A 27,542-nucleotide genomic window follows, 5' to 3' on the forward strand; every position below is an offset into this window, starting at 1 on the left:
CAGTAGGCCTCATGTGGAGCCCATTAAGGGAAGCTTGCTTGCTTGTAGGAAGGCTTACACACCTTTTGTTAATTTCTAATTAGGCACTGAGCCTAAAGAGTATATACTGTGAGGGTGAGCTTTTGCTTTGGGGGCTTCACTTATGAGAAAGATGTTGTGATTCCCTGGTCGAGACTCTGAGTGGCCAGCCATATGTTCAGAGCTCCCTGACTCCTCAGAGGTAAAGCCTCTCTCAGTTCAACGGAGGATGTAAAGCTTTGATACAAGCAGTAGAGAGCCCTGTCTGTTGGTCTTTATTTCTCTTCTCTGTATTTCCTGTGTTTGTATTTTATGTGATTAAAAAAGGATTGTTAACCCCTGAAACAACTATCTTTCCTCAGTAAAGCAGATAAAAGAACCTGCGCTAGCAGCCATCCTGGATATGCTAGTATGGTTGCCATTACAAGTGGATAGCAAAAGTACCAAATTTTGTCTAGCTGTGTGATCAGTGCCTAAGGAACCTCTAAGACCAAGCTGCAGATTGGAAAAAGGAATTGACTTACTGGGAGTTCCCTATGTTAATGGAATCATAAGTCTGGTCCAAAGTTTAAAAAAGGGGGGGGGGCAACAGAAATCTAGCTGGCAACCAGCTGCCAAAACTGAAAAGTAATATAAATGTGGAAGAAATTTTCATTTTATATTTTTTTACTGTTTGGTCAAGTCAAGGAAAACAAACATACCTGTCCCTGAATGTGTTCTCTAAAAGACATCACTCTACTTTTTGAATCTGGTTTGGCGACTTTTTTTTGAAATCCACCTGTGTGTGGTATGTGTGCCCAGGGAGAGGGCCTCCCCACCACACCCAAAATATCTATGACTACATATGTGTTCCCCTAAGGAAGAGATTTTTAGGTGACAAATGAATCGTAATTCTATAAGATGATCTTTTTAAAATAAAGACAGTTGACAGTTGGAATTAAAACTTTTTATTTTTGCCATAGAAAGCTACTAAGAACTAACAGCAAGAATTACTGGTTAAGGTTTAAAGCACAACTTTTAAAAGTTAAGCAAAAGACTGTACAGGTGTATATATACACATTACAGTGTTGGTAAAAATAAACAGCAGGCAGTTTTGATTCTGAGCTACGGAAGTCAAAGCTCTTAAGACAACGTACAGTTTATCGGCTCTTGGATCTTGATAATAGTCATGCCTTAACAACAGCAGAAAATAAATATGCAGCCTCTAAAAATGATTAGCTCAAATGTGTTATGTTGCTCTTTGCTATACTGGAAAGATGTAGCATAAGTTTCCCTTAGTGACAGGGTGGAGGGTATTCACTACTAAAATCATTATGAACATTGAAAGTATTTTAAAATGGTTCTTGCAAGTTTGCTATGGCATTTTTTTCTGATTTTGCTAAGACTTTAAGCGGTGTCAAATTGTGTGACTGTTTTGAATGCGAGTACTGTTTCAAAGCGTTAACATCTGCTAATATTTACAGGAAATTTAGCATTAAGACCAAAAGGAAAAAGCTAGCTTAACAACCAAAAAAATAGTAAGTGCAACAGGCTGAGATCTAAAGGCCAAAAGGCCCCATAAAAAGAATAAATGGGGGCCTCGACACATTTTCAACCCAATAAATACTAGAAGTGAAGGGTTTTATTCCCCCAAAAAGTTTTTCATATGCGCTCTGGACTTTGGATATTGAAATTACTCCTAGGAAAACTGAAGACCCTGAGACACATGCAAGTAAGAGTCTTCTGGCAGAAATACGATTTAATGTTAATTTTTCCAGTTTTCCTCCAAACCCCTGCTCCCCTCTAGCCCTCAGAAAGTTATCTTTAATAGGCAGAGAGCTTAAATTTGAGAATCAGGACTTCAACAGGGCAAATTCAGCAGCAAATAATTATATCCACTTCATTCTGAATAAAGAATTGGAGTGGTAGAAGGAATTCCCCATTTGTCACAACAGATTCATAAAACTTACCAAGCCTTAGCATGACAAAATGTGTCTATGTGTTTAACTGCACATGGGCCATTAAGTCTGAAAGGTCTGAAAGCTATGCTGGTATAGGTATTGTTCACACTCGTAATAATCGCATCTAACTGATGAAGTATATTAATGGAACGAATAAAATTCAACCAAGAACATTTTTCAAAGCAAGAAACACTCTCATAACCAAAGAATAACATCATTAATATCTATACACAAACTCTACTACTGTGGTTTCTGGTAGCAGAGTCTTAAATTAAAAACTATTTCCTAATTTTTAAAAAAGGTTAATTTACACAATGATAATGATTTGAAAAACCTATTCACACACAGGACAGAAAACATATGCACAGCATACACCTGGGTAGGCAAAGAATGACTTATGTTTTGTTCTCCTTTTATTAAAAATACTGATTTCTGGTACCTTTGTAGCTTTAGAAGCTTTAAAATTATTATCTTCAAACCTAACTTATCTTGGCAACAATGACGTATGCATGAAAACATAATTAAAGCTTTAAGCTTAAAAAAGTTATTTCTTATAATACATAAAAAGAAAAATTCTTTTAAACTGTCAGATAAGAAATATTTACTGAAAGGTTACAAATAACTATTACTATGCACAACCTTTTCATATCTATTAATTTTTTTGTATTTTTTACATTTTTTTCTTTTTGCAAATCATTTACAGAAATTCAACAGGTTGACTTAGGAAATACTAAGTGAAGTATTTGTGCTTGCTCACTTTACTGGCTTTTCCAATGAAAGTTTCCTATTGGTGCACCACTTTGAAGGTGACACAGAGGCCAGTAGGCCGACATGATTCCATACAGAGTTCCTGAATGCTGTAGCATCACGGTGATTTGCAGGTAGAATGGAGCAAAGCATACCTTAGAATACATAAAAAGCTACGGTTTTTCTTTGAGAGAAAAAAAACACATCAATTGTTTCAAACGAAAACTTCCTACTAGAAGATTCTACATTTAAGAATTTACACTGAAGGACTCCTCCCCCAAAACCATGGAGTTTAGATATTTTTGTAGTTTTATGCATATTTGCAAGCCCACGATGCAGCCTTCAGATTAAAAAGTAAAAGTAATATCATGTAAATCTGGGCATGTTAGTCACGAGCAAATCAACAACTGCTTCCTAACTTGATTCTGTGTCTGAAGCTGAGCGCTCTTGACAATTTCCTAACAAAATAATCGACAATTTCCTAACAAAATAATTGACAATCTCCTAACAAAATAATCGCTGCAGGACTTGTCCTTTTTCTCCATCCCATACCACTCAGATCTTAGTCCGTCAAGATTCCCTCTGCATATTCCATGTGGCAAAGGGATAAAGTGGACCAGCCATTGGTCTCTTTCGGTACATGGCCATATATAAGTCAAGCTTGTGCTGATGAGCCCAATTCTACCATTGTTCCAGGTGACAAGCTTATGAGAAAGGGCAGGTTTAACTATCCAGATGGAAGTTTAACAATCCATTTGGACTAGAGCAATACGGCACTGCTGGACCCGAAGTATGCCATCCAAGTGGGCAGGACAGTTATTTTGAACCTTTTCAAAATGATTTTCAAAGCTGCTGGATATTTTTATGTCATACACATTAGACAACACAAAAACTGAAGACTTATTGTTCAAATGTTTTTTTGCAGAAATCAGCAGTAAAGTGCTATACATAAGAGAAAATTCATAAAATAGGTTCAATTTTTCAGGTATACCAATAATACCTGTTAGAGAGGAGTGACTGCTTCAAATTCTTTTCAGAAAACTACCTTTTTATACCATTTTTCTTAAAAAACCAACAAACAAACAAAAACCCCAAAAATAAACTAATGAACAGCTCACGCTGGAGATAACTCCTCAATTAATATTCAAGTAAACTTTCAGAAAAATTTGCTCCTAGCAATTTCCTGTAACTAAAAATAATGCAAATAAAAAACTACTTTCGGATGACTTTGAAGGACTAATTAACTTGCTTTCACCCCAATTTATTTTATAAGTGTTTACTGGTCTTTTGAAACCATTGCCCCCGACACAATCTCAGGTTTTTTTTTTTCCAAAGCAATTCAGTAAGATTCTGGTATTATAAATTCAAACTCTGTGCTGCCATCTGTTACATTTTGTTTAAACATGGAATCATTTCCCTGTTGAATAAAGATATCATCCCAAGTCATTGGCTTGCTTTGGGGAGTAGATGTGGCAGTCCCTTCTGAAGGTTCTTTCCCACCATCAACCTTATACACAATTCCATCTTCCTTTATTACAGGTATACTCCTAGGCCGATCGGTTAGGTAAGCATATTGCCTGATCTGCAGAGACCTGCACGGATGTAGGCGATATAGCTTGGTGTCACCAGAAGGGTCCTGACTATGAACTGACTTTATATGTGAAGACATAAACTGGTAGTTGATAAAAGATTTGCCACAGGCCAAACACTGATACCGCCGCTCTCCAGTATGATGAATCTCGTGTTTGGTGCGGTATTCTGCAAGGGGAAACACCTTCTCACAATAACGGCACGGATACTTCTTCTCCCAAGAATGAATGTTAAAATGTCTCCGCAAACTTGTCAGACAGACATAAGATCTTTTGCACACGATACAAATATAATACACCCTCCCATCTACAATTAATTCATAGTGATCATCATGTTTGACTTTCACACGCTTATTGGAAGGCTCATCACCAGATGTTTTGGGGACCTGACTATCACGCTTGGCCTCTTTCTCGTCAGGGTCATCTTTGACAGGAATCACAATGTCATATGTGTCCTCCCCAATATTTGCATAAACTTTACAACCAGTAGATAAGCCTTCAATTTCAGTAGCTGTATCTAGAGTAATGATCTTCTGACCCTCCATCACATGTTTTGCACCTCCACCTGAATCCTTACTGCTTTCAGTAATGACGTTTGAAATTTTTAAAGAGTTAGAGAGTGGTTCTTGATGAAAAAGAGAGACCTGCTTTGACTGGACTGCAGAGCCATTAAAAGAAGCATCGGGGTGGGGGAGCAAAGAGGGATTACTGACTGCCGAGTCTGAACTAGAAGTAATAGTGTCATCATCATCATCTATAATCTCTGCTTCCACTTCTACATTAGCCCTACGTTTAGGTAAAGCCATGGTATTATTTGGTGTCTGCTGATGATTCTGTACAAGTAAATTAACTGAAGGAGACACCTGACTAGGATGTGAAGAACTTGGTAGGGAGTTAAGAGATGGCTGATTTAACAAAATGATGTTGGGAGTCAGATGCTTTGGAGCTGAAGACTTAAGTGTTTCTTCACTATTTCGGGTTTGGCTTGGGCCCATCTGGTTCACAGAAGTAGCAAGTGTCTGCAGTGGTTTATTTGTTAGAGGGGGCGAGCTACTGGTACCACAAGCCTTATCCGCATAGGCAACAGGCCCTGGGTCTGGCTGGACTTGTGCCGCTGCATTACCACCTGGCAAAGCCTCTTTGGGAGGTAAAACTTCAGAGCAGAAAATTACATCATCGTCTTCATCAGAATCAGTACCGATTTTTTTTGTCTCATAATCTTCAGCACATAAAGAAAAAGTCTCCGTGATAACAGGCATCATAGTCACCCCAGCATCGGAGCCTTCATTTTCTGCCTTCTGCACTTGAAGATCCTTTTCGTCTGTGCCAGGAGGTAAGGTATCACTATCCTGCTTTATTGCACCTGAGATACTTTTAACCTGCGACAAAGGTACACCGAGTTCTGCTATAAACTTAACTCCTAACAACTGCCCTGACTTAATTAATTCATCAAGTAGATCTGATCTAATACGCATAAGTTTAGAACTATAAATATAGTTGAGAATTTCTGCAAAAATCTCTGCCCTTATAAAGTTTAGTTCAACTACTTGCCCAGCAACTGCAAAAAGTTGGTGGAAGTAAGTACTTGATGCAGACAGAACATTCCGGTGGGCCCGGAATTTTCGATCTTCCACGATCACAGTGACATCGCAGAACAGGCCATGGTCTCGTTGCTCATTCAAGGAGTTCAGTAGATTACCAGAGTACTGAGTGTCAGTGGCAGAAATAAGCTTTCTGTTCTCCATGCCTAAAGGAAGAAAAAAGGAAAAAGCAGGGAAAGAAGGAGGGGAGGGAAGAAAACAAAAGCATTTTACTATTTAAACATTTTTAACATGTAATTTCAGTACCTGTATGTAGCTCCTTCTAGTTTCAACCCATGGAGATTGCACTGTACGATCATAAGAATAGTGGACTTGGAGGCAGAGGCCCTGGATTAGAATCCAGGTGCTGCCAATGACTGACTCTGTGACCTTCGGCAAGGCCCTTCCCCTCCCTGGGCCTCAGTTTCCTCCTCTGTAAAATGAAAGCGTATTAGATGAGATCCTGAGGAACAAGAGCTCTAATCCCATGGTCTTATCTAATCTTTCTTACTTTTATATAAATTGTTCATATGCTCAATTTTATGTCTTTTCTCTGAGGACTAAACAGAACTTTCTTGGCTGGTGGGTACTAGTCAGTCCCTCCACCACCACCACCACCCTCTAATACCTAAACCCAGTGTGGAGATAAACCTGGATTGCTAACGGGCATGCAACAGAGCAAGAGCTCTGGATGGTGCTGCTGAGCTTGGTACAAGCAATGGACCAGACAGCTGATGTCTTAAAGACCAACCCAGCTAAGTCTGGAGTGGTTTGTCCATAGAAGACTGACCACTGGGGGATGAATCTTTTCAACCACAGCAATGTACCGATTTGATACAACCCTTGACCAAGGTACATATGACCTTTCAGGGTTATTGTGAGGATCAAATGAGATTACTATCTCATGTAAGTGGTTTGAAAAATCATCTTGTGTACCTTAAAAGGCTATGTAAACAAACGTTCACTAGTATTATCTGCTATACATTTGACTACTACTAATTGCTCTCATTTAATTAGCTTGTCAGGGAGCTCTGACTGAATATGAATAGGTTTCAAACTATAAACAGACTTGTATTTATTTGGTATAGACTTACATATGTACCTGTTGTCTCCCCCAAGAGAATACAAGCAATTTGAAGACAAGGACTATTTCATTTTGGTCTCTGTATCCCCTCTAACACAGTGCCTGCACACAGAAGGTGCTTGATAAATGCTCAGAAGCCACCCAAACAAATGATCCACTCCTGCCCAATTTTCTCTAAAGCTTCATATCGACCAGTACACTATATATTCCTAGGAAGGAAGAATATAAGGGTTATCACCCTCTTTCTATTGACTTTTTACAAAATGTTGTCTCCCCCTCCCACCAATTGTCTCCAGCTGTCGCTCTGTGCCATAAATTTGAGGCTTAGTTCAGTTCTGACACTTACCCATCACTGTTAACCACTAAACAATATTTTTTCTCATCTTCCTCAGCCCATAAGTTAATTTAAAACCAGCATTTAAAAGAAAAATTCCTGATGATATCTAGCTTTCATTCAAGTACTGGAAACATCTTTTTAGGGGAAAAAACACTGGGAGAAATCACTCAAGTCCTTTTATCTGTGACTGGACTGCTCTTTCTACTCTCAGCAGTCACTGTCCACTCTAGTTCAAACACAACTGCCCCCACCCAAGCTAGTTATGAACAAGAATAACTTTCTTCTCCCTCACAGTCAAGGGCAAAGAGGTTTAGTTAACTTCCTTAAAAGAATGTTAGATTTGTTGAGGCAGCATCATGGTAGTGGTCAGAGAACTAATTATGATCAAAATCAGACAACATAGGTTTAATAATAGTAATAACAGCTGTCATGTATATAGTACCTACTATGTGCCAGGCACTGTGCTAAACACTTTGCAAATATTATCTCATTTTATCCTCACGACAACCTCGGAGGTAGGTGCTATTATTATCCTTATTTTATAGTTGAGGAAACTGAGAAAGACAGACTTGCCCATGGTCACACAACTAGGAAGTGTCTAAGGCCACACTCAAGTCTTCTTGACCAGGACCAGCACCCTAACCACTGAACCACCTAGGTGCCTCAGTTTGAACCTTAACCCCAATACTGGTTGCCTGTATGACCTTGGGCAAGTTTTTGCCTATACTGGGCCTCAGTTTTTTTATCTGTAAAATGAGAAGTTAGGGCTAAATTACCTGTAAAATCCTTTCCAATTCCAAACCCTACCATCTGGGTTTGTATCCTAGCTCTACTCAATGCCTCATCTTCCTCCTCTGTAAAATGAGGGGGTTGGATTCATATGTTCCCTGGGGGGCACTGGAACAATCCAGAGGAGTGGTGGTAGCCTCAGGTGCAGCTGGTGCAAACTGAATAAAAATAAGGGGGTGGTTGAAGCATAAGGAAATAAGATAAGAAAATGTTGAAAACCATTCGTACATGTTTCATCTGTTGTGTAACAGAGTTAAGGTCATAGTGATTATATTATTTTCCAAATAAACACACAAAATGCAAGTTATAACCCATCAGTGGTCAAGTCTGCCCACAGGTCTTAACAAGCAAGTGTTGGCAGATGAGCATGTGGCATTGTCAGGAAGTCCAGCATGCATGGGCAGGAATTCGTACATGTAAAGACTTGTTTACAATACAATACTATACGGTTACATGATGCAATATTGCATCACCAAAATTTCAATGCAGTAAAAACCCCACAAATTTACAACAAATTATTAAATTTAAGACACATCATTTTTTTAAAAAGTTTTATATTTTTTTTGAAATTATGCAAATTTCAAAAAAAAACTGTTAAAGGGTTAAAGAAAGATTTCCAGGAGGCACTGAGTAATTTTTTTAAAGGGGGAGGTAGGTCAGCTAAGTTTGGGAACCTCTGGACAAGATGGTCAATAAATTCTACAATCCTAAGAAAATAATATAACAAACACACCACGCAAGCATGGAGTGACGTTCTCTACCACTATATCAAAGTTGTAGTTTTTGAATGCGGAAATGACAAAGGTAATTTAGAAAATCTCCCAGAAACAGGGAGTAAAGTCTGGCCAAAGATAATACTGAAGTCTTGATCAGTACTTGACATATCTACTGAGCAAGGATATTTTGAAAACTTGAAAAAGATGTTTATAATAATAATTAATATACTAAGATCAGGGTAAACATCGTCAATAAAATCACACTGGTTTGTGAGAAAAAAATGTTAGTATCATGAATATTCTTTCCCTTCAGAGTTCTAAAGCAACACTCGTTGCATGACTAAAATAGCACAGATGTCACTTTGTAGAGTATTTCTTGTCAATTCAACATCTAACAGTTTCAGCGTAACATAAAGGCATCCATCAGATGAAAAAGAGTGACTTCTGGGCTTTATGCCAACAATCTCAGATTCCTAAATGTGGGAATTTCAGCACAGTAGTCAGTTTTTTAGTAGGCAGGATTTCCGAAAAAGGCCCTTCGACTTCCTGTGGTTCACAAAGGGGTCCTACTAAACTGGAAGCAAGGAAAATTGACATTTACAGGAAACCGTGCAAGTTGGTGGAGTTCCATTTGTTTGTTTGTTTTTCTTGGGTTGAGAAATTGAGGATCTACAACCAGACTTTGTGGAAAATCCCTGCCGCACAACCATTTTGTGACCAACCTTTTCACTGTGGGGGGGAGGAGGGGGTTGGCAGAGGTGATGGAGGAGGGGGTGTACAGAGGAAATAACACAGGATCAGATATGGGGAATCAAACATAGGAGATCACTGCAGCAGCTGAAACCTGTCTCCCTTCCTCCACCTGCTTCTCTCCCCCCCCCACCATCTCCTACCCTTTGAGGCCAGTAGGTTGAAAGCAAGGTTTGCAACCTGCGTTTTCCTTAAGGAGGAAGAGTCTCGCTACCGGTGCAAGGTGGGGGGTGGGGGAGGGAGGGAGGGATCCAAGAAGAACAGGCACATATAGGGGAAAGTACAAGCTAGTAAATAGAGTGAAAAGAGTGGGGGGATGTCGAGGGGGAGCAGATTGCTGGTGATTGAGAGAGGGAGGGAGGGAGACAGGCAAGCAGGCGGCATTGTTATGGCCCGGGAAATGGCCCGAAGGGGCGAGTAGGGGAGGAGAAAGGGGGGAGAAGCGCGGATTAGGCCAGGGTCAAGTGGGAGAAAAGGGCCCCAGAGGGAAGGGCACTGGCAATAGGAAAAGGCTCCTTCTCGTCTGGTCGGGGCCTAGGCATAGAGAAACCTGTCCATCCAGCAGCCGAGTCCTGCACTCAGCACCCCCCCCCCACAGCGCCCCCTCTCCAGGCCGGAGGAGCACCCCCCCTCCCCGCACAAAGGAAAATCCCGAGGCGCAGAGCTGTCGCTTCCTGGTTTGTGTGAGGGGGCACCGGCCCAGCCCAGGCGAGCCCCTCTCAGCTCAGCCCTTCCTCACCTGGTCCCCAGGGGCCGCGAGCACCGCGTCCGCTCCTGCTCCTCCTGCTCGGCTCCAGCTCCGGCTCCTCCTCCTCTCGTGCTACGGGAAGCCCGAAGCCCCGCTGCCAGCCCTCTGCCTCCTGCTGCCGCTGCCGCCGCCGCCGCCGCCGCCGCCGCTGCTGCTGCTGCCGCTGCCGCTGGAGCCAGCCTCTCCTCTGCTGCGGCCGCTCGAAGAGCCAGCAGGGGGCGTTGTGCGGGGGGCGCCGGGGGCCCAGCGCCTCCTCACGCGGCTGCGGCCCCAGGAGCCAATCGCTGCCTCCTTCCGCGGGATCTCGGTTGCGGCAGGCTCCCCTTCCGGAAGCGCTTCCCGCTGGGCCGGCCTTCTCCCCCGACTTGGGGTGCTCGCCGCCCGGTGCTCCTTGGGTGAGGGAGGCGCTGCGGGGGGGCCGGGGGCGGCTTCGGCAAGGAGGGCGCCAGGCTCTTAGGGGCTCCTTCCGGGGCGGAGTGAGGCGGGGGGGGGGCTCCCGGCGGCCCCTTCCGGGACAGAGTCTGGGCGCTCGGCTCCCTTCGGCTACTCTCGGAAAGGGAGGGGGAGCCGTGGAGACGGGAGGGCTCAGCCCCCGTCCAACTGGAGGGAACCATTCCCTCTTTCCTAGGACTGGGCGGGGCGACGGCCGCGGAGCCATCCGCTCCTTTTCCCTCCTTCCGAAAGGGAGGGAAATGTTCGCTCCCCCTTTCCCCGCTTTCCGAAAGGGCGGGGCCGCTCAGTTGTTTAGCTGGAAGGGGGGAGCGCGCCTTCTGCTACTTTCGGCTCCTTCCCACCGGGCGGGAAGCGCTCGCTGGAAAGCAACGGGGTCTCCCTAGAGCTGACCGACAGTTAGGGGTGCAGCGGTCGCAGACGAGTTAAACTTTTTGAATGGTGCTGTGCTGTCATTTAAAAAAAGTTAGGCATGCATTCCCAGACTATATTATTTTTGCCTTTTAAAAAGTTACTGTTACTTTATTTTTCAAATAAGAAGTATTTTATTTGTATTTTTAGAAATAAATGTATGCATCATAAAACATACGAAACAGAAAGGACGCGATAAGGTACATTTTAAATATTTTCATGAACACCATAAATAAATGGTAGAAAAAAACCTCTTGGCCCTCCCTAAAACATTTCTTATTATTGTTAAATGTCATAATGATCGGTGATGATTTTACTGACAGCGACATGATTGCTTTATTATTTCTAAAAATCTTAGTTCCGTACTTTGTGATAACAGCGATTTGAAGGTCTGCTTCTAAATTCAGTTTACATGATTTGAAATGGGTGTCATCTCCATTAGACCGTGAGCTCCTTGAGAGCAAGGACTGTCTTTTGTCTTTGTAGCTAGCCTCAGTTCTTGGCACAATGCCAAGGATTAAGCACTATTGTTTTAGTTCAGTCCTTTTCAGTCATGAACGACTCTTCAGTGACCCTATTTGGAGTTTTCTTGGCAAAGATATTGAAGTGGTTTGTCATTTCCTTCTCCAGCTCGTTTTACAGATGAGGAAACTGAGGCAAACAGGGTGATGTGACTTGCCCAGGGTCACACAGCCAGGAAGTGTCTGAGGCCAGATTTGAACTCGGGAAGAGTTTTCCTGACTCCAGGCCTGGCACTCTATTCACTGCAGCGCCACCTAACATGCAGTTTAAGCACCATAATGAGTACTTAATAGTTGCTTGTTGATTAGCTGAAAAAGACAATTCCTAAAAATACGTAGTTTAAACTAGAAGACATGCAACAAGGGCTGTGTTTACTAAATCATGATACTTATTTTCAATCCTACCCAACAATTTTGCAACAGTTTTTGTTGAAGTTCGACTAGTAAAGGTCCATTTCCCCTCATATCGGTGTACTTGGAAATTAAAGGGAAGATACTGCATTTTTAGGTTTTTAACAATGGGTAGCAATGTGGCACTGATTAGAGAAGTCTATCTGGCATACAGCATACAAAAGCAAAGGGGCATTGTGGCTAATAAACCCAAATAAACTTCTGAGGCAAGGGCTTGATATTTGACAAAAACTGCTAGAAAAACTGGAAATCAGGTAGAAATTGATCATTATCCTTCATCCTCCAAGAGGACCAAAACACTATGTTGAGGTCAAGGTACAGGGTGTCCAACTGTGGCTGGTCAGACCAATACGAGCTCAGAAGGCTCTGCCACAGCTGAGGCACAAATGGTCCATATGAACATCTGGAGTGGACATGGCTCTAAATTTGCACATCTCACTGCAAATCTGCTTCACTCATAGAGCATAGCACCTTCTTTGATATGGGCACACCATGCTGTGCAGTCCTGTGCCAATGTGTCCCATGTCTCCAAGAATTCCAAAGTTCTTCAGAGAGACTTTGAGATTCTTCTTACATTGCTTCTTCTGACTACCACTTGAGCGCTTGGCTTGCCTTGTGTGAGTTCTCTGTAAAATAGTCTTTTAGGCAAACCCATCTTTGGCACTCAATGTGGTCAGCCCGTCAGAGTTAGAGTTGTGTTCTCTGCAGTGGAGTTTGAATGCTTGGCAGTTCAGCTGGAGAAAGGACTCTCCCCTGTGTAGCAGAAATTAGATTTAGATTTAGGTTAAAAGATCACACCAGATAGCAAGTTCAATTTCAAATTGATCGATGACTTAGATATAAAAGATAACATTACAAACAAATTCCATGTATAAAGGGGAAGAGTTCATGACCAAAAAAAAGGAATTAGGATCAGAAAATAAAATGGGCAATTCTGATTACATAAAATTAAAACAGTGCAGTTAAAAATAGAAGGGAAACAGCTGGGGGTGGGAAGGATTATCTTTGCAACAGTTTCTCTGATAAAAGTCCAATTTCCAAAAGATATAAGGAACTGATTCAAATTTGTAAGAATAGGAGTCCCTCCCCAATAGCTAGGAACGGTTTTCTTTTTAATCAGTTTCTTTGTCAATTAATATTTTCAATATTTTTTCTTCCTCCTCCCCCCACCTTGGAGGAAAAAAGGAACACAGAAAAAAAACCTCTTTTAACAAATACAAATAGTCAAGCAAAGCAAATTCCCACATTGGCCATATTCGAAAAATGTCTCATTCTGCGCTCCCGAGTCCATCAGCTCTCTGGCAGGAGGCCTTTAATGTGCTTCAGCATCAGTCCTCTGGAATACATCTGATCATTTCATTCAGAGTTCTTAAGTCTTTCAAAGTTGTTCATTTACACGTTGTTGTTCTCACAGTATAAATTCTTTGGGTTTTGCTTACTTTATTCTGCGTCAATTTACACAAATCTTCCCAGTGTAAAATTGAAAACTTATTTTAATTCTATTTTGCCAAGAGTTTATCAAGCTAGATTTAATATTCCCTTTTGAGATTCTTTCCCCTTGTAAACTTCCTCTACCAACCACATCCCAGAGAAGCTTCCCTAAAGGTCAGGCTTTTATCTTTGTAACCCTACCCAGCACCCACTTTCCAGAGAAACTTGATTAATCTAAATGGTCAAATATCAGATATTTAAACTATCATAGCAACTTCCATCAGCCTGAAGACTACTCTCAAAAAGAACCTTTGTCTTCTATCACATATCTTGGCTGTGGTTGAGGAGGTTTCAGAAGGGGAGGTTCAGATGATGTAATCTCAATTCTGACTGTGTCATCAATAGCCAATCAGAAGAAGACACATGTCTATGTTGCTTGAGATTTTTGCACTTTCATTTTGCCCTCACTCAACATTTTTGATTATAGAGAGGGGCCATTGACCCAGTTTATTGGTTGCTGCTAGCCTAACTAATGGACAGTTAGGTGGCATAGTGGATAGAGTACCTGGCCTATAATCAGGAAGACTCATCTTCTTGAGTTCAAATCTTGTTTCAAACCCTTCCTAGATGTGTGCCCTGGGCAATTCACTTCACCCTGCTTGCCTTAGTTCCTTATCTGTCAAATGAGCTGAAGAAAGAAATGACAAACCACTCCAGACCCCAAATGGGGTCACGGAGAATTGAACACGCTTGAAAACAACTGACCAACAACAGAAAAAAACCCTAACTAATAAATTAATCATGCTCAGAACTTTGTCTCTCAGTTTACCTTAATTTCTAGCTTGATGGCCGTGAAAGGATTGGAGGTGGGGGGCTGGTCCCTAGAGGAATCTCTTAGGGAGGGTCCCCCAGAGGGCTCAGTTGACATTTTCACTAAGGGGATTTCTCCAGAGACCTGACACCTCCTGCCCAGTCCCAACCTTTCCAAACCAAGGTAAGCCCCACACTGTTGGGGAAGCTGCAGCTGTGTTTGTTTGTCTCTTGTCTGTGTTGTAGTGTGACTGATTGGCAATACTTGGCAATATAAAGCCTAGGAAATTCCCCTAAGGAGTTTAAACCCTTGAGAAATGTTTTTCCATCTTCAAAGGGGGCTCTCAGCTTATGATAAGAAGAATCAATAACCTTTTGGGAAGTTTTAAACCTTAGAAAATTTATTTTCTCTAAGGGGGAACCTTGGCTCAGGCGGAGGCAGGATGGGGGGAAGTTCTTAAACTTTGAAGAATTCTTCTTTCTTCATGGGGGATCTCGGCTTTAAAGCTGGGAGGGATACATACTTCACATTTAAGAAAGGGAGGAGAAAGAGATTACCAAAGTATATAGTGCAAAATCGGCCTAAGACATACGTCCCAAAACTGGCCTGATAAGGGGTGTGTATGCATATACCCACTAATTTCTTTTTGAAGCTTCATCACTGGTCTTTAGTATCTGAGTATCTGTCTTGTGATTCCCACTTGTTATATCTAAATTACTGATAAAAGAGAGCCAGTCTCCAGGTTTTGCCCTAAATTGTCCTCTTATAAACTAGGTCCCTGGAGAAAGGATTCTCTGAAACCATATTTCTGTTAGCTACTCAAATATCTTAATTGGAGATTGGGCTGGTAAAAGATTTTTTTAACTTCTCCGAGCTGAAGAAGTACCTTTCCTGAAAAGGAGAGGTCAAATTCATAAAGGAACAGCAGAGACTTCTATAGAAGCCTCAAACTAACACCAGTGAGGAATCCTCCTATTCTTTGCCTCTGGGGGACGATGCATGAGAATCCATCAGTCTTGTGCCTGTTTATTTGTGCTTCTGTGTCTGTATCTTTTTGTGTTTCTGTGTTGGGATAGAGTAAGCTCACTTTTCTTATGGTCGTGAAAAGTAAGTATAGGCGTTGTTCTTTGCCCTTCGTTTTTGAAGAGGACTAGTGACATCATAGGGTGACGTCTTGACGAGTGGGTTGAATTTAAGTGAGGCAGAGTTATACGAAGTCATCAGCCTCACTCTGTCTTCCAGAGTCATCTAAGTCCAGTGGCAAGACAAAAGTCAAGATGCCTGGTGATAGCCTGGATGACCCTGTCATCTTCGATGCCTGACCAAGCTCTAAGCTCTCCACATCGCCTGCTTCATCCTCCTTCATGGCCACTGGAACAATTTGTTTTCATCCACCCATTCCATGCTTGTACATAGGCATAAGCGTAGAACATAATCAGCCTTAAACATAAACTGGTAATGAATTGATTGTGTTTATAAATGTTATACTTTTGTAGTGCCTCAGAACTGTAGATTGTGTTTTAGAAGAAAAGATTATGTACAGACTGCTTGAATTGTTTTTGGGAGGGAGAGTTTTTTTCACTCTAGTTTTAAAAGTGTCAGACCACTGGAAGTCAGCATTGGTAAGATTTCAAAGATGGTTTACAATTTGAACTTTGTTCTTGACCCTGAAAGGAGAGAAGTTTGTTTAAATCAAGGAGAAACTTGACGGTAAGTGAAACTTAATCCTTACTTTTAAGTAGCTGAAGTAAAATTGATTTTAAATATTAAAAGTTATGAATCCATTTTAAATTGGGCTCTCAAACTAAAGTTTTTAGACTATGGCCATTCATGCTGTTCATACCAGAATTTGGAGTATTTTTCAATTTCCAGAAGAAACTCCTGTTTTGTTTTGTTTTTAATAAATCGTGCAAAGATTCCAAGCCTTAAGCAGGTCTAAATTCGAATGAACCATGTGATGCTCAAATTTTTAATTTAGCTTCGTCAACCAGTCTCAAGGAGAAATCAGGAAGCATTTTTTAAAGAATTGCCTGGGGTGTAATGAGAAAGGAATTAATGAGTTATAAGATACATCCCAGTGTGTCTATAAGGGAAAAGATAAGGAAAAAGAAAGATCTAAGCCTAGGGCCCAGGCAAGATGCTTCTGCTGTCTGAAAGAAGGTCATATTGTTAAGAATTGTAGAAGAAAAAGTGGCTATATTTGTGGTATTGCACAAAAAAGAAGGATTTGAAGAACAAAGATAATCCTTAATATAAAACTAGCCACGGAGAATATTAGATACAGATTATTGCTGTCGAGCTTAATTTTCATGTTGCTACTCAATATTTGACATCAGGGCAACATGTTTAAAAACTGCAAAAATAAGGGTTTTTTTCCTGAAAAATGATTATTTTTCTATTGATAACCAGTTATTAAATTAGGATTAAGGTTTTTTCTTTCTATTTCTTCATTTAGGGACCAGCCCTTGTAGGCCAGTCTCTGAAGGAGAAGGCTGATAAATAAGATTGGCCTGATCCTTGGGGAATACACGTTCTACCTTCTTGGTTGGACCCCACCCAATTAGGGGACCTTGTTTATATTGTAAACAGATTCTAATCTAGTTGCATTCCAGCCCTAAAGTGTTGTACCCCTATATTAGAGTCCAGGGGGACCCAGTTTATGAAGGAGAAAACCAACCAGAATGGTCTGGATAGAGATGGATTCCTTTGTCCAAACTGCTGGGGGCAGCTGAATCTCACGATCAAACCACTTCTTCAGCAGGAGGGGCCGAAGACTTTTGACGTACCTCTTCATTTGAAAGGCCACCAATCAGGGTTGATTTTCACCTGTCAAGGGCACCCTCTTTTCTAAGGGTATTTAAGGACTCAGGGAATCTCCATGGTTCCATCTTTGGACCACTCACCATCAATTTATTGATTATTAGCTAGTTTGATTAATAAATTGATTATTAATTAGTCAGGAACTTTGTCTTTCAAGATTTTCACTTGTCACAGTCCTTAAAGTATACTTTGATTAAGATTTCTCTATATTGGCCTTGGATGCAATCCACTTAGAATGTCAAAAATAATATTGGAAAAATATACTACTATTGTAAAAGTCGCTGTATGAGAAATGTTATGAAGAATTGAAAAATGCAACTCTCTTGATTTGGAAATTACGAAATATTATCTTGGTATTTTAAAGAAAGGAGCAGAAACATTGAGTCTACAGAGAAAACTCTAACTAGATGCTGAAAAATGAAAAGTTGATCTGATCAGCTTTTAATCCCTTTCCTCAGAGACTGACAAGTGTATTGTTTTAAAGGGGGAACAAAAAAGAGATGCCAAACGGGTTTGCAAGCATCAGTTTTAAAATGGATTGAAACTGCAAACACCCCTTGAGGATTGGTGAATTTTCAGGTACAGTTGGCAACTTAAATGTATCTGGCCCCAAACCCAGGGTAGAGTGTGGTAATTTCATTTTAACTGGGAATAGTAACAGTATATTTCACGGTTTCCCACACCCAGAAGATCATAGGCCTATTACAAATTTCCACAATTAAAGAGAGGGGAGAGTCAATTCATTATACCACACTGTCCCAAGAGTCAGGAAACTTCTTAGTATGCTAGGCAAATGTTCTACAAATAAAAACTACAGGGTAAAAGGGGTAAAAGGGGTAAAACCTTCCTAGTTTGTACAAGAAGCGACTTAGAATATTTGATATTTAAGCCTACTTATTAGTAAAAGTGGGAGAAATTCTGGTGAAAGAACATATAGAACAGTAGTCTCCCTGCTTCTAGCTCATTTCTTTGTTTCCTTTTAAATAGTATTTTATTTTTTACACGTAAGGAGAATTTTTAACATTCTTTTTTAAATAAAATTTTGAGTTCTAAATTTTTTCACTCCCTCCTCCCTAAGACAGTAAACAATTTGATACAGGTTATATATGTGCAATCATGTAAAACATTTCCCTATTAGTCATGTTGTGTAAGAAGAAACACATCCAAAGGAAAAAACTAAAAAAAAATAATGAAAGTGAAAAAAGTATGCTTCAATCTGCATTCAAACTCCATCAGTTCTTTTTCTGGATGTGGTTAGCATTTTCTTTTTTTTTTTTTTCATTCTTTTTTTAATTATTTAATATATTTAGTTTTCAGCATTGATTTTCACAAGAGTTTGAATTACAAATTTTCTCCCCATTTCTACCCCCCCCCCCACTCCAAGATGGCATATATTCTGGTTGCCCTGTTCCCCAGTCAGCCCTCCCTTCTGTCACCCCACTCCCCTCCCATCCCCTTTTCCCTTCCTTTCTTGTAGGGCAAGATACATTTCTATGCCCCATTGCCCTGTGTATCTTATTTTCTAGTTGCATGCAAAAACTTTTTTTTGTTTTTGAACATCTGTTTTTAAAACTTTGAGTTCCAAATTCTCTCCCCTCTTCCCTTCTAACCCACCCTCCCTAAGAAGTCAAGCAATTCAACATGGGCCACATTCGTATCATTATGTATATAACCCTTCCACAATACTCATGTTGTGAAAGACTAACTATATTTTGCTTCTTCCTAACCTATCCCCCTTTATTGAATTTTCTCCCTTGACCCTGTCCCTTTTCAAAAGTGTTTGCTTTTGACTACCTCCACCCCCATCTGCCCTCCCTTCTATCATCCCCCCTTTTTTATCTTCTTCCTCCTTTTTTCCTGTGGGGTAAGATACGCAATTGAGTGTGTATGGTATTCCCTCCTCAGGTCAAATCTGATGAGACCAAGATTCACTCATTCCCCCTCACCTGCCCCCTCTTCCCTTCCAACAGAACTGCTTTTTCTTGCCACTTTTATGTGAGATAATTTACCCCATTCTATCTCTCCCTATCTCAATATATTCCTTTCTCATCCCTTAATTTGATTTTATTTCTTTTAGATATCTTCCCTTCATCTTCAACTCACCCTGTGCCCCCCCCTCTCTCTCTCTCTATATATATATACATACATACACACTCACATATATATATACATAAACATGTATATATATGCATATTCCCTTCAGCTACCCTAATACTCAGGTCTCATGAATCATATACATCATCTTTCCATGTAGGAGTGTAAACAAAACAGTTCAACTTTAGTAAGTCCCTTGCAACTTCTTTTTCTTGTTCTTTTTCTTGATTACCTTTTCATGCTTCTCTTGATTCTTGTGTTTGAAAGTCAAATTTTCTATTCAGCTCTCGTCTTTTCACTGAGAAAGCTTGAAAGTCCTGTATTTTATTGAAAGTCCATATTTTGCCTTGGAGCATGATACTCAGTTTTGCTGGGTAGGTGATTCTTGGTTTTAATCCTAGCTCCACTGACCTCCGGAATATCGTGTTCCAAGCCCTTTGATCTCTTAATGTAGAAGCTGCTAGATCTTGGGTTATTCTGATCGTGTTTCCACAATACTCAAATTGTTTCTTTCTAACTGCTTGCAGTATTTTCTCCTTGAGCCGGGAGCTCTGGAATTTGGCGACAATATTCCTAGGAGATTTCTTTTTGAGATCCATTTGAGGAGGCGATCAGTGGATTCTTTCAATTTCTATTTTGCCCTGTGGCTCTAGAGTATCAGGGCAGTTCTCCTTGATAATTTCTTGAAAGATGATATCTAGGCTCTTTTTTTGATCATGGCTTTCAGGTAGTCCAATAATTTTTAAATTCTCTCTCCTGGATATATTTTCCAGGTCAGTGGTTTTTCCAATGAAATATTTCACATAGTCTTCCATTTTTTCATTCCTTTGGTTCTGTTTTATACTATCTTGATTTCTCATCAAGTCACAGGCTTCCACTTACTCCAATCTAATTTTTAAGGCAGTATTTTCTTCAGTGGTCTTTTGGACCTCCTTTTCCATTTGGCTAATTCTGCCTTTCAAGGCATTCTTCTCCTCATTGGCTTTTTGGAGCTCTTTTGCCATTTGAGTTAGTCTGTTTTTTAAGGTGTTGTTTTCTTCAGTATATTTTTCAGTATTTTTTGGGTCTCCTTTAGCAAGTCATTGACTTGTTTTTCATGGTTTTCTCGCATCCTTCTCATTTCTCTTCCCAATTTTTCCTCTACTTCTCTAACTTGCTTTTCCAAATCCTTTTTGAGCTCTTCCATGGCCTGAGACGAGTTCATGTTTTTCTTCGAGGCTTTTGATGTAGGCTCTTTGACTTTGTTGACTTCTTCTGGCTGTATGTTTTGGTCTTCTTTGTCACCAAGGAAAGATTCCAGAGTCTGAGACTGAATCTGGGTGCGTTTTCACTGCCTGGCCATGTTCCCAGCCAACTAACTTGACCCTTGAGTTTTTCAGCGGGGTATGACTGCTTGTAAAGAGTTCTATGTTCCAAGCTTGGGGGGATGTGCCAGCTCTGCCACACCAGCACTCCTCCTTCCCCAAGAACCCCCAACCCGGACTGGTCTTAGATTTTCAGCAGGCTCTTCACTCCTGCTCTGATCCACCACTTAATTTCTCCCACTAGGTGGGCCTGGGGCCGGAAGCAACTGCAGCTGTAGTTCTGTAGTTGCCCCACCTCCGCTGCCCCGGGCGCGCGGTGGCCAAACCACAAACTCCTTCTTTCACTCTGTCCCCAGCAGCTTTTCCCACTAACCTTCTCTGTTGTCTTTGGTGTTTGTGGGTTGAGAAGTCTGGTAACTGCTTCAGCTCACTGATTCAGGGCGCTAGGGCCTGCTCCGCCCAGCTCCTGGTCTGGTTGGTCTGCACTGCCCGTGCTGGGCTCTGCTCTGCTCCCAGCTCCATGCAAGAAAGACCTCACCCAGCAACCATCCAGGCTGTCCTGGGCTGGAGCCCTGCTTCCCTCTGCTGTTTTGTGGGTTCTGCAGTTCTAGAATTGGTTCAGAGCCATTTCTTATAGGTTTTTGGAGGGACTTGGCGAGGAGCTCACGCTAGTCCCTGCTTTCCAGCCGCCATCTTGGCTGGTTAGCATTTTCCATCATAATTCCAGAAGACTCATGATGGAGACTGCTATCCACATCCAGAGAAAGAACTGATGGAGTCTGAACGCAGATCAAAGGATACTATTTTCACTTTTTTTCCCCTCGTGCTTTTTTCCCCTTTTATTCTGTTCCTTCTTTCACAACATGACTAATGTGGAAACATGTTTAACATGATTGTACACATATAACCCATATTAGATGGCTAGTCACCTTAGGGAGGAGGAAGGAAAGGAGAAAAATTTGGAACTCAAAGTCTTACAAAAAATGAATATTGAAAACTATCTTTATATGCAATTGGAAAAAATAAAATCTACTTAGAGAAAAAGTAAAAAAGGAATTGTCTTGGATCACTGTATAGCTGAGTAGAGCTAAGTCTATCATAGTTGATCACCATACAGTATAGCTATTACTGTGTACAATGTTCTTTTGGTTCTGCTCACTTCACTTTCATCAGTTCATATAAGTCTTTACAGGTTTTTCAGAAAGCATCCTGCTCATCCTTTCTTGTAGCACAATAGTATTCCATTACATTTATGTACCACAGCTTGTTCAGCCATTCCCCAAATGATGTGCATCGCCTCAATTTCCAGTTCTTTGCCACCACAAAAAGAACTTTCTTGCTCATTTCGAAGGAGTATATCTTTACTTCAATTAGAATTTTGCACATAAGAAACTTCACAGTGTAATTTAAATTGCTATGTTAACATGGGATAAATAATAATAGACAATTCCCAATCGTACCCTAGCCCTAAAATTTTACACTAATTTTCTAGGAAGCTAGGTGAGAACTCATAAGTATGCTTAGAGTGACTTTATGATTTGTGATTATGAAAAAAAGATAATTGTCCTAGCCCTGTGTTGTCATCACTGAAATTTTGCTAGTTAAGGTTAAATCTTGTGAGAGTGTAATTGATATTAATCTGAGTTTGGTTTCAGGTATGATTCTCTGAAGTGTCATTAAGCCAATAATCCATCATTTCAAGGGAAATGCCAGCCACTCAAAAGGAGTGAGACCTGCTTGTTATTCAGTTGTTTTTAAGTCATATCTGACTGTCACTGACCTCACTTGTGGTTTTCTTGGCAGAGATCCTGGAGTGGTTTGCCATTTCCTTCTCTAGCTCTTTTTTGTAGATGAGGAAACTGAGGCAAACAAGGTGAAGTGACTTGCCCGGGTCACACAGTTAGTAAGTCTAAGGCCAGATTTGAAATCAGGAAGATGAGTCCTTCTGACTTCAGGTGCAGCGTTCTATCCACTGCAGTGCCATCTAGCTGCCCTGAGAACTGCTGCAGAAAATTTTCCCACTGGGCTAATTGTGAGCCTGGCTCTGATACCCTATTAACAATATGACTGGCTTCTGGATATGACTCTCACCTGGACTCAAAATGAGCTAGGGAAGTATTTTCCCTCTGCTATAACTTTGTCCCTCCCTTTCCTTTCATAGCAAATCTCTGTAATCAGGACAGGTTACCTGTAAAGTATTTGTTGTTGAAATTAATACTTAAGCATCTGAGTTAAGATAATAAGATACAAGATCCTAAACTTGCCATTCACTTGCTGGTAAATATACTCATACATATTACCATAAGATAGTGTTCAAATGTTACCATGCTTGAAGGTAGATATCTCAGAATAATATGGGAATAATTAGACAATGATGAAAAAGCTCATAGGACAAACATGTAATAATTAATAAAGTTAAAAGTCAGAAGTATTTTTATATTTTGTTTTAAAGAAAGATTTCAGTAAAATCAGTTGTCTTAGAAGGGAGTAACTGAACATATTTTAGTCTTTTGCCCTCTGTTACAATTGAAGTTTTAGTCAAGTCTGCCCACCTCTCAGGGTTGCTTCTGGGGAACAGTTGCTTGTAAAGTGTTTAGCACAGTACCTTGCCCATATCATATATCAAGCACGACAGAAATGGTGGCCATTATGATTACTTCATTTCAGTTCTTCATTCTAGATAATTAGATACTAGGCTTTAGATGTGACTACTATATGATACCTTAAGTCTTTTCTTATGTAGTCCAAATTAGGAACCTCCGTGTTAGATCTCTTTTTTGTTCCCTGGGCTCTAATCCCTGTTAAAATTCTCTAGGACTGCTATTTGAGAAAGTACAGTCCCATCCCATCAGAGTCTCCTTAGAGCAGGGGTGGGGAACCTGTGGCCTCAAGACCACATGTAGGCCTTGAGGTCCTTATGTGCGGCCCTGTGACTGAATCCACTTCCCTGAAGTTTCCACATGTGGCCTCAAGGCCGCAGGGTCCTCACCCCTGCTCTGGTGTGCCTGTTTTCCCACAGCCCCTCTAACTTTTTTCATATTCTTCTTTTGTCACCTTTGCCAGTCTGATAGGTATGAATTGGAACCACATAGTTATTTCATATTCCTCTCCTTATCAGTATTTAGTGTGTTTTTCACATGATTTTTTGTACTTATTACTTTGAAAAATGCCTGTTCATATCCTTTAGCTATTTATCAGGAAAAAAACTTTTTCATTGAAAAAATTATTTTAAAAATCAAGTCACTGTGCGTGGAAAAAAATAATACCAGTTTCAGAGAAACCTAGGAAAATTTGTATGAACTGATTGAGAGTGAAGTGAGCAGAACCAGGAAAACAATTTATATAATAACAACAACAATGGAAGGACAAACAACTTTGAACATTTAAGAACTCTGATCAATACAATGACCAACCATAGTTCCAGAGGATCATTGATAAAATATGCTACCCACCTCCTAACACGGAGGTGAGGGACTCAGTTCAGAATGGGACAGCCAGTGTGAAAATCTGTTTTGCTTGCCTATGCAAATTTATTACAAAGATTTTCTTTTTCTTCTTTTCATTAGGGGGTAGGAGTGAGAAGAAAAGAGAGGCTAGGGATAGGGGAAGTGAGGAAAGAAAAAGGATTGAGGGATAGGGTTAAAAAATCAATAAATTGAGTCATCAAAACATGTTTCAATGTCCAAAAGAGAACAGCAGGAAGGACCAGAAAAAACTCACAGACAAGCAGGACAGCTTTGAAAGTTACATGTTGAATTTATGATATACTTTAACAAGCTGAAGAAATCAAAACTATATGTCATATGAAGCTCCATGTCATATGAAAAAATGTTCTAAATCATTATTGATTAGAGAAATGCAAATTAAAAACAACTTTGAGCTTTCATCTCACACCTGTCAGATTGGCCAAGATGATTGAAAAGGAAAATGACAGATGTTAGAGGGGATGTGGAAAAATTGGGACACTAATACACTGTTGGTGGAACTGTGAGCTGATCCAACCATTTTGGAGAGCAAGCTGGAATTATGCCCAAAGAGTTATAAAACTGTTTATACCCTTTGATTCAGCAATACCACTATTAAGTCTGTTTCCCAAGGGAAAAAGAAAAAGAGCCTTTATGTCCAAAAACATTTATAGCAGCTCTCTTCGTGGTGGCAAAGAAGTGGAAATTGAAGGGATGCGCATCAATTGGGGAATGGCTGAACAAGTTGTGATACATGATTGTGATGAAATACAACTGTGCTGTAAGAAATGATGAGCTGGTGGATTTTAGAAAAACATGGAAAGACTTGCACGAAATAATAAAGAATAGAATGAGCTGATCCAAGAGGACAATACAGCAATATTGTTTGAAGGATAACTGTGAACAAGTAAGTTATTCTAAGTGTTATTAATACTCAAATCAACTAAAAAGAACCTATGAAGGTGCTATCCACCTCCAGAGAAAGACCTGACAAACAGATGTATGCATAGTATGGTTTTACATATATTTCTATATCCATGTCAAATGTCGGCCTTTTCTAGTGTGGGGGTCGGGAGTGAGGGAAACAGTGCAGAACTTCAAATGTAACCAAAAAATTAAAGAAAAAATCAAAGAATAGCAAACTGTGCATTATTCTGATAGCATTTGAATGTAATAAAATGCTATTGCACTGTAAGAGATGACAAAAGGGGTGATTTCAAACGAGTGGGTTCAAATTCCCTGAGATCCTTCATTTGGAAAGTTTTTCAAGCATGTTAAAATTCTTTCTCTAAGATTTTTAAGCATGTAGACATGAGAGCTTTTTATAGATGGCACATCATCTTCAGTAATACAAGCTCCATTTTAAATGTCTTGTTTTATATTATCATTAGTTAATGTCTCAAGGTGCGGTATACACATAGGGCCAGTTTCAGCATTAAAGTTAGTGGATAGAAATCCATATTTCAAATGATCTCCTTCATGGTTTTGAATTTGAAGGGGGCAAGTTCTCATCGAGCTGATTAGATTGTCACTGTCCTCACCTTGTAACTTGGAGTATTTGTGATATCTTCAATTCACAGTTTCTTTTTAAGCCACATGTCCATTTTGTGAGGGTTTGGTTTAGTTACAACTAGATCATATTCATAAATCCACTTAACCCAATTAACGTGCACAGAAAACATGTCACATATGATGAATGGCAGTCAGCAAGTGCACTGCTGTCAAACCCCTCTCTGGTGCAGATCCCTCAGGATCCCTCATGTACCATACATGACATGTGGCCATCTGACATGTAGACCCAGTGAGGCTGCCGGTGTCAATATTTACATTAAAAATAAAGCTCAACAGAGCTAGGAGACCATTGTACACCATAACAACATTACTCAATGATACTATGATTGACTTAGCTCTTCTCAACAAGACAATGATCCAAGAAAATTCCAAAGGCCTCATGATGGAAACTGCTATCCACATCCAAAGAAACAACAGATGAACTCTGAATGCAGATTGAAGTATGCTATTTTCCACTTTCTTTCCTTCTTTCAGTTTTTGGGGGTTTGAGTTTTCTTCTACAAAATGACTAATATGGAAATATGTGTTATATGATTGCACACATATAACCTATATCAGATTGCTTACCGTTTCAGGGAGGGGAGATCAGAAGCGAGGCAGGGATAGAATTTGGAACTCAAAACTTAAGAAAAAAGAATGTTACAAATTGTTTTGACATGTAATTGGGGAAAAAATAAAATATTTAAAAAACAAAACAAAATGAAAGAGCTAGGAAGCCATTTTGAGGGAGCTGTCACACCATCACTCTAATCTAGAGGAAAAACGGATAATATGTATATAGTACTTTACACGCTGGATATATGTTATCTCATTTGATTTTTATAAGAGCACTACAAGGTAGGTGCTATGATTATCCCCATTTTGCAGATGAGGAAACAGGCAAGCAGAGGTTAAGTGACTTGCTCAGGGTCACACAGCTAGTCAGTGTCTGAGGTAGGATTTGAACTCAGATCCAGATCTTCCTCTCTGCAGGTCCGGTGTCCTATCCACCATGCCACCTAGGGGCCTCACAGGCAGAGACCTGGAGGACCACAGCATTCACTTCTTCCAGTTTTCAGCCAGCTATATATATTATATACTCTAATAAATCTCTTTTGGCTGCATGAGTTTTGTGCATGGGTACCGGGTTACTGCACAGTCAGAGAAGCATTTGTTACCAGCTCTAGGTGGAGCATGTCTGAAGTGGGCAATGGCCCACGTGTACTAATGTTGCAGCGTGCGCCTCATCTAAGAGGGGTGAGGTGGAATTCCGTCTGTATAGAAAATGTCTCCATGCAGTGGAACCAGTAGGTGGAGGCAAGCTCCAGCGCCTCCTGCTAATGGGATCGACTGCCACCTCACTCATAAAAGAATGGTCTTTAGGCTCTTCTCACATTTGTCTCAAGGGCCTACCTCAGGTTATGGGGTATGATGACAATATGAATTTTGAATCTCTGATTAAAGGGGTTCTCCTGTTTATGGAAACTTGCCCTTGCCTGGGGTATAAGCATGGTACATCTCTCTTGCATCGTGGGGAGAGAAAATTCAAAGAGAACGAGTGCCCTTTCCTACCTGTCTCACCACTCCCATGCTCAAGCAGGAATTTTTCTCCCATTTCTCTGTGTGATGCTATCGTTAATTGCACCAGAAAAAGGTTGGGGGTCTGCCATACTTTCTTGTTTATAATCACACATGATAATGTGAGGAGACTGGGGAAAACCCAATCATAAGATGGGGAACATAAAGAAGCGTTGGCTTTAGCCCAGGACATCAGCCTTTTGTCTCTGCTTCTGACTCTCCCTCCCCTCGTGGAGAAGGATGTAGCCTGGGGCCTGTAAGGAGCAGCCCCTCGGCTCCAAGCACCACTGTCTTGCATCAGCGACCTGTCAGAGCCCCAGAGGAGGGAACAGGGAAGCTGGTGTCGAGAAATCAGCTGCAGCTTAGTGCTCAGGCTGGAGTACAAATTCTCTTCCACC

At 40.6% G+C, this 27,542-nt stretch overlaps 1 protein-coding gene across 1 annotated transcript; it reads right to left on the minus strand.

Annotated features, from left to right (window-relative positions):
• Positions 1-949: 949 nt before the first annotated feature.
• Positions 950-10,843, minus strand: ZBTB33 (zinc finger and BTB domain containing 33). The gene is made up of 2 exons (XM_036740070.1): positions 10,290-10,843; positions 950-6,041 (listed from the first exon to the last, which is right to left on the minus strand). Exon 2 carries the CDS (start codon positions 6,037-6,039, stop codon positions 4,045-4,047), a length of 1,995 nt encoding a protein of 664 aa, XP_036595965.1. The 5' UTR covers positions 6,040-6,041; positions 10,290-10,843; the 3' UTR covers positions 950-4,044.
• Between the last annotated feature and the right edge of the window lie 16,699 nt (positions 10,844-27,542).

Source organism: Trichosurus vulpecula, chromosome X, assembly GCF_011100635.1.
Source record: "Trichosurus vulpecula isolate mTriVul1 chromosome X, mTriVul1.pri, whole genome shotgun sequence".
NCBI lineage: Eukaryota > Metazoa > Chordata > Mammalia > Diprotodontia > Phalangeridae > Trichosurus > Trichosurus vulpecula.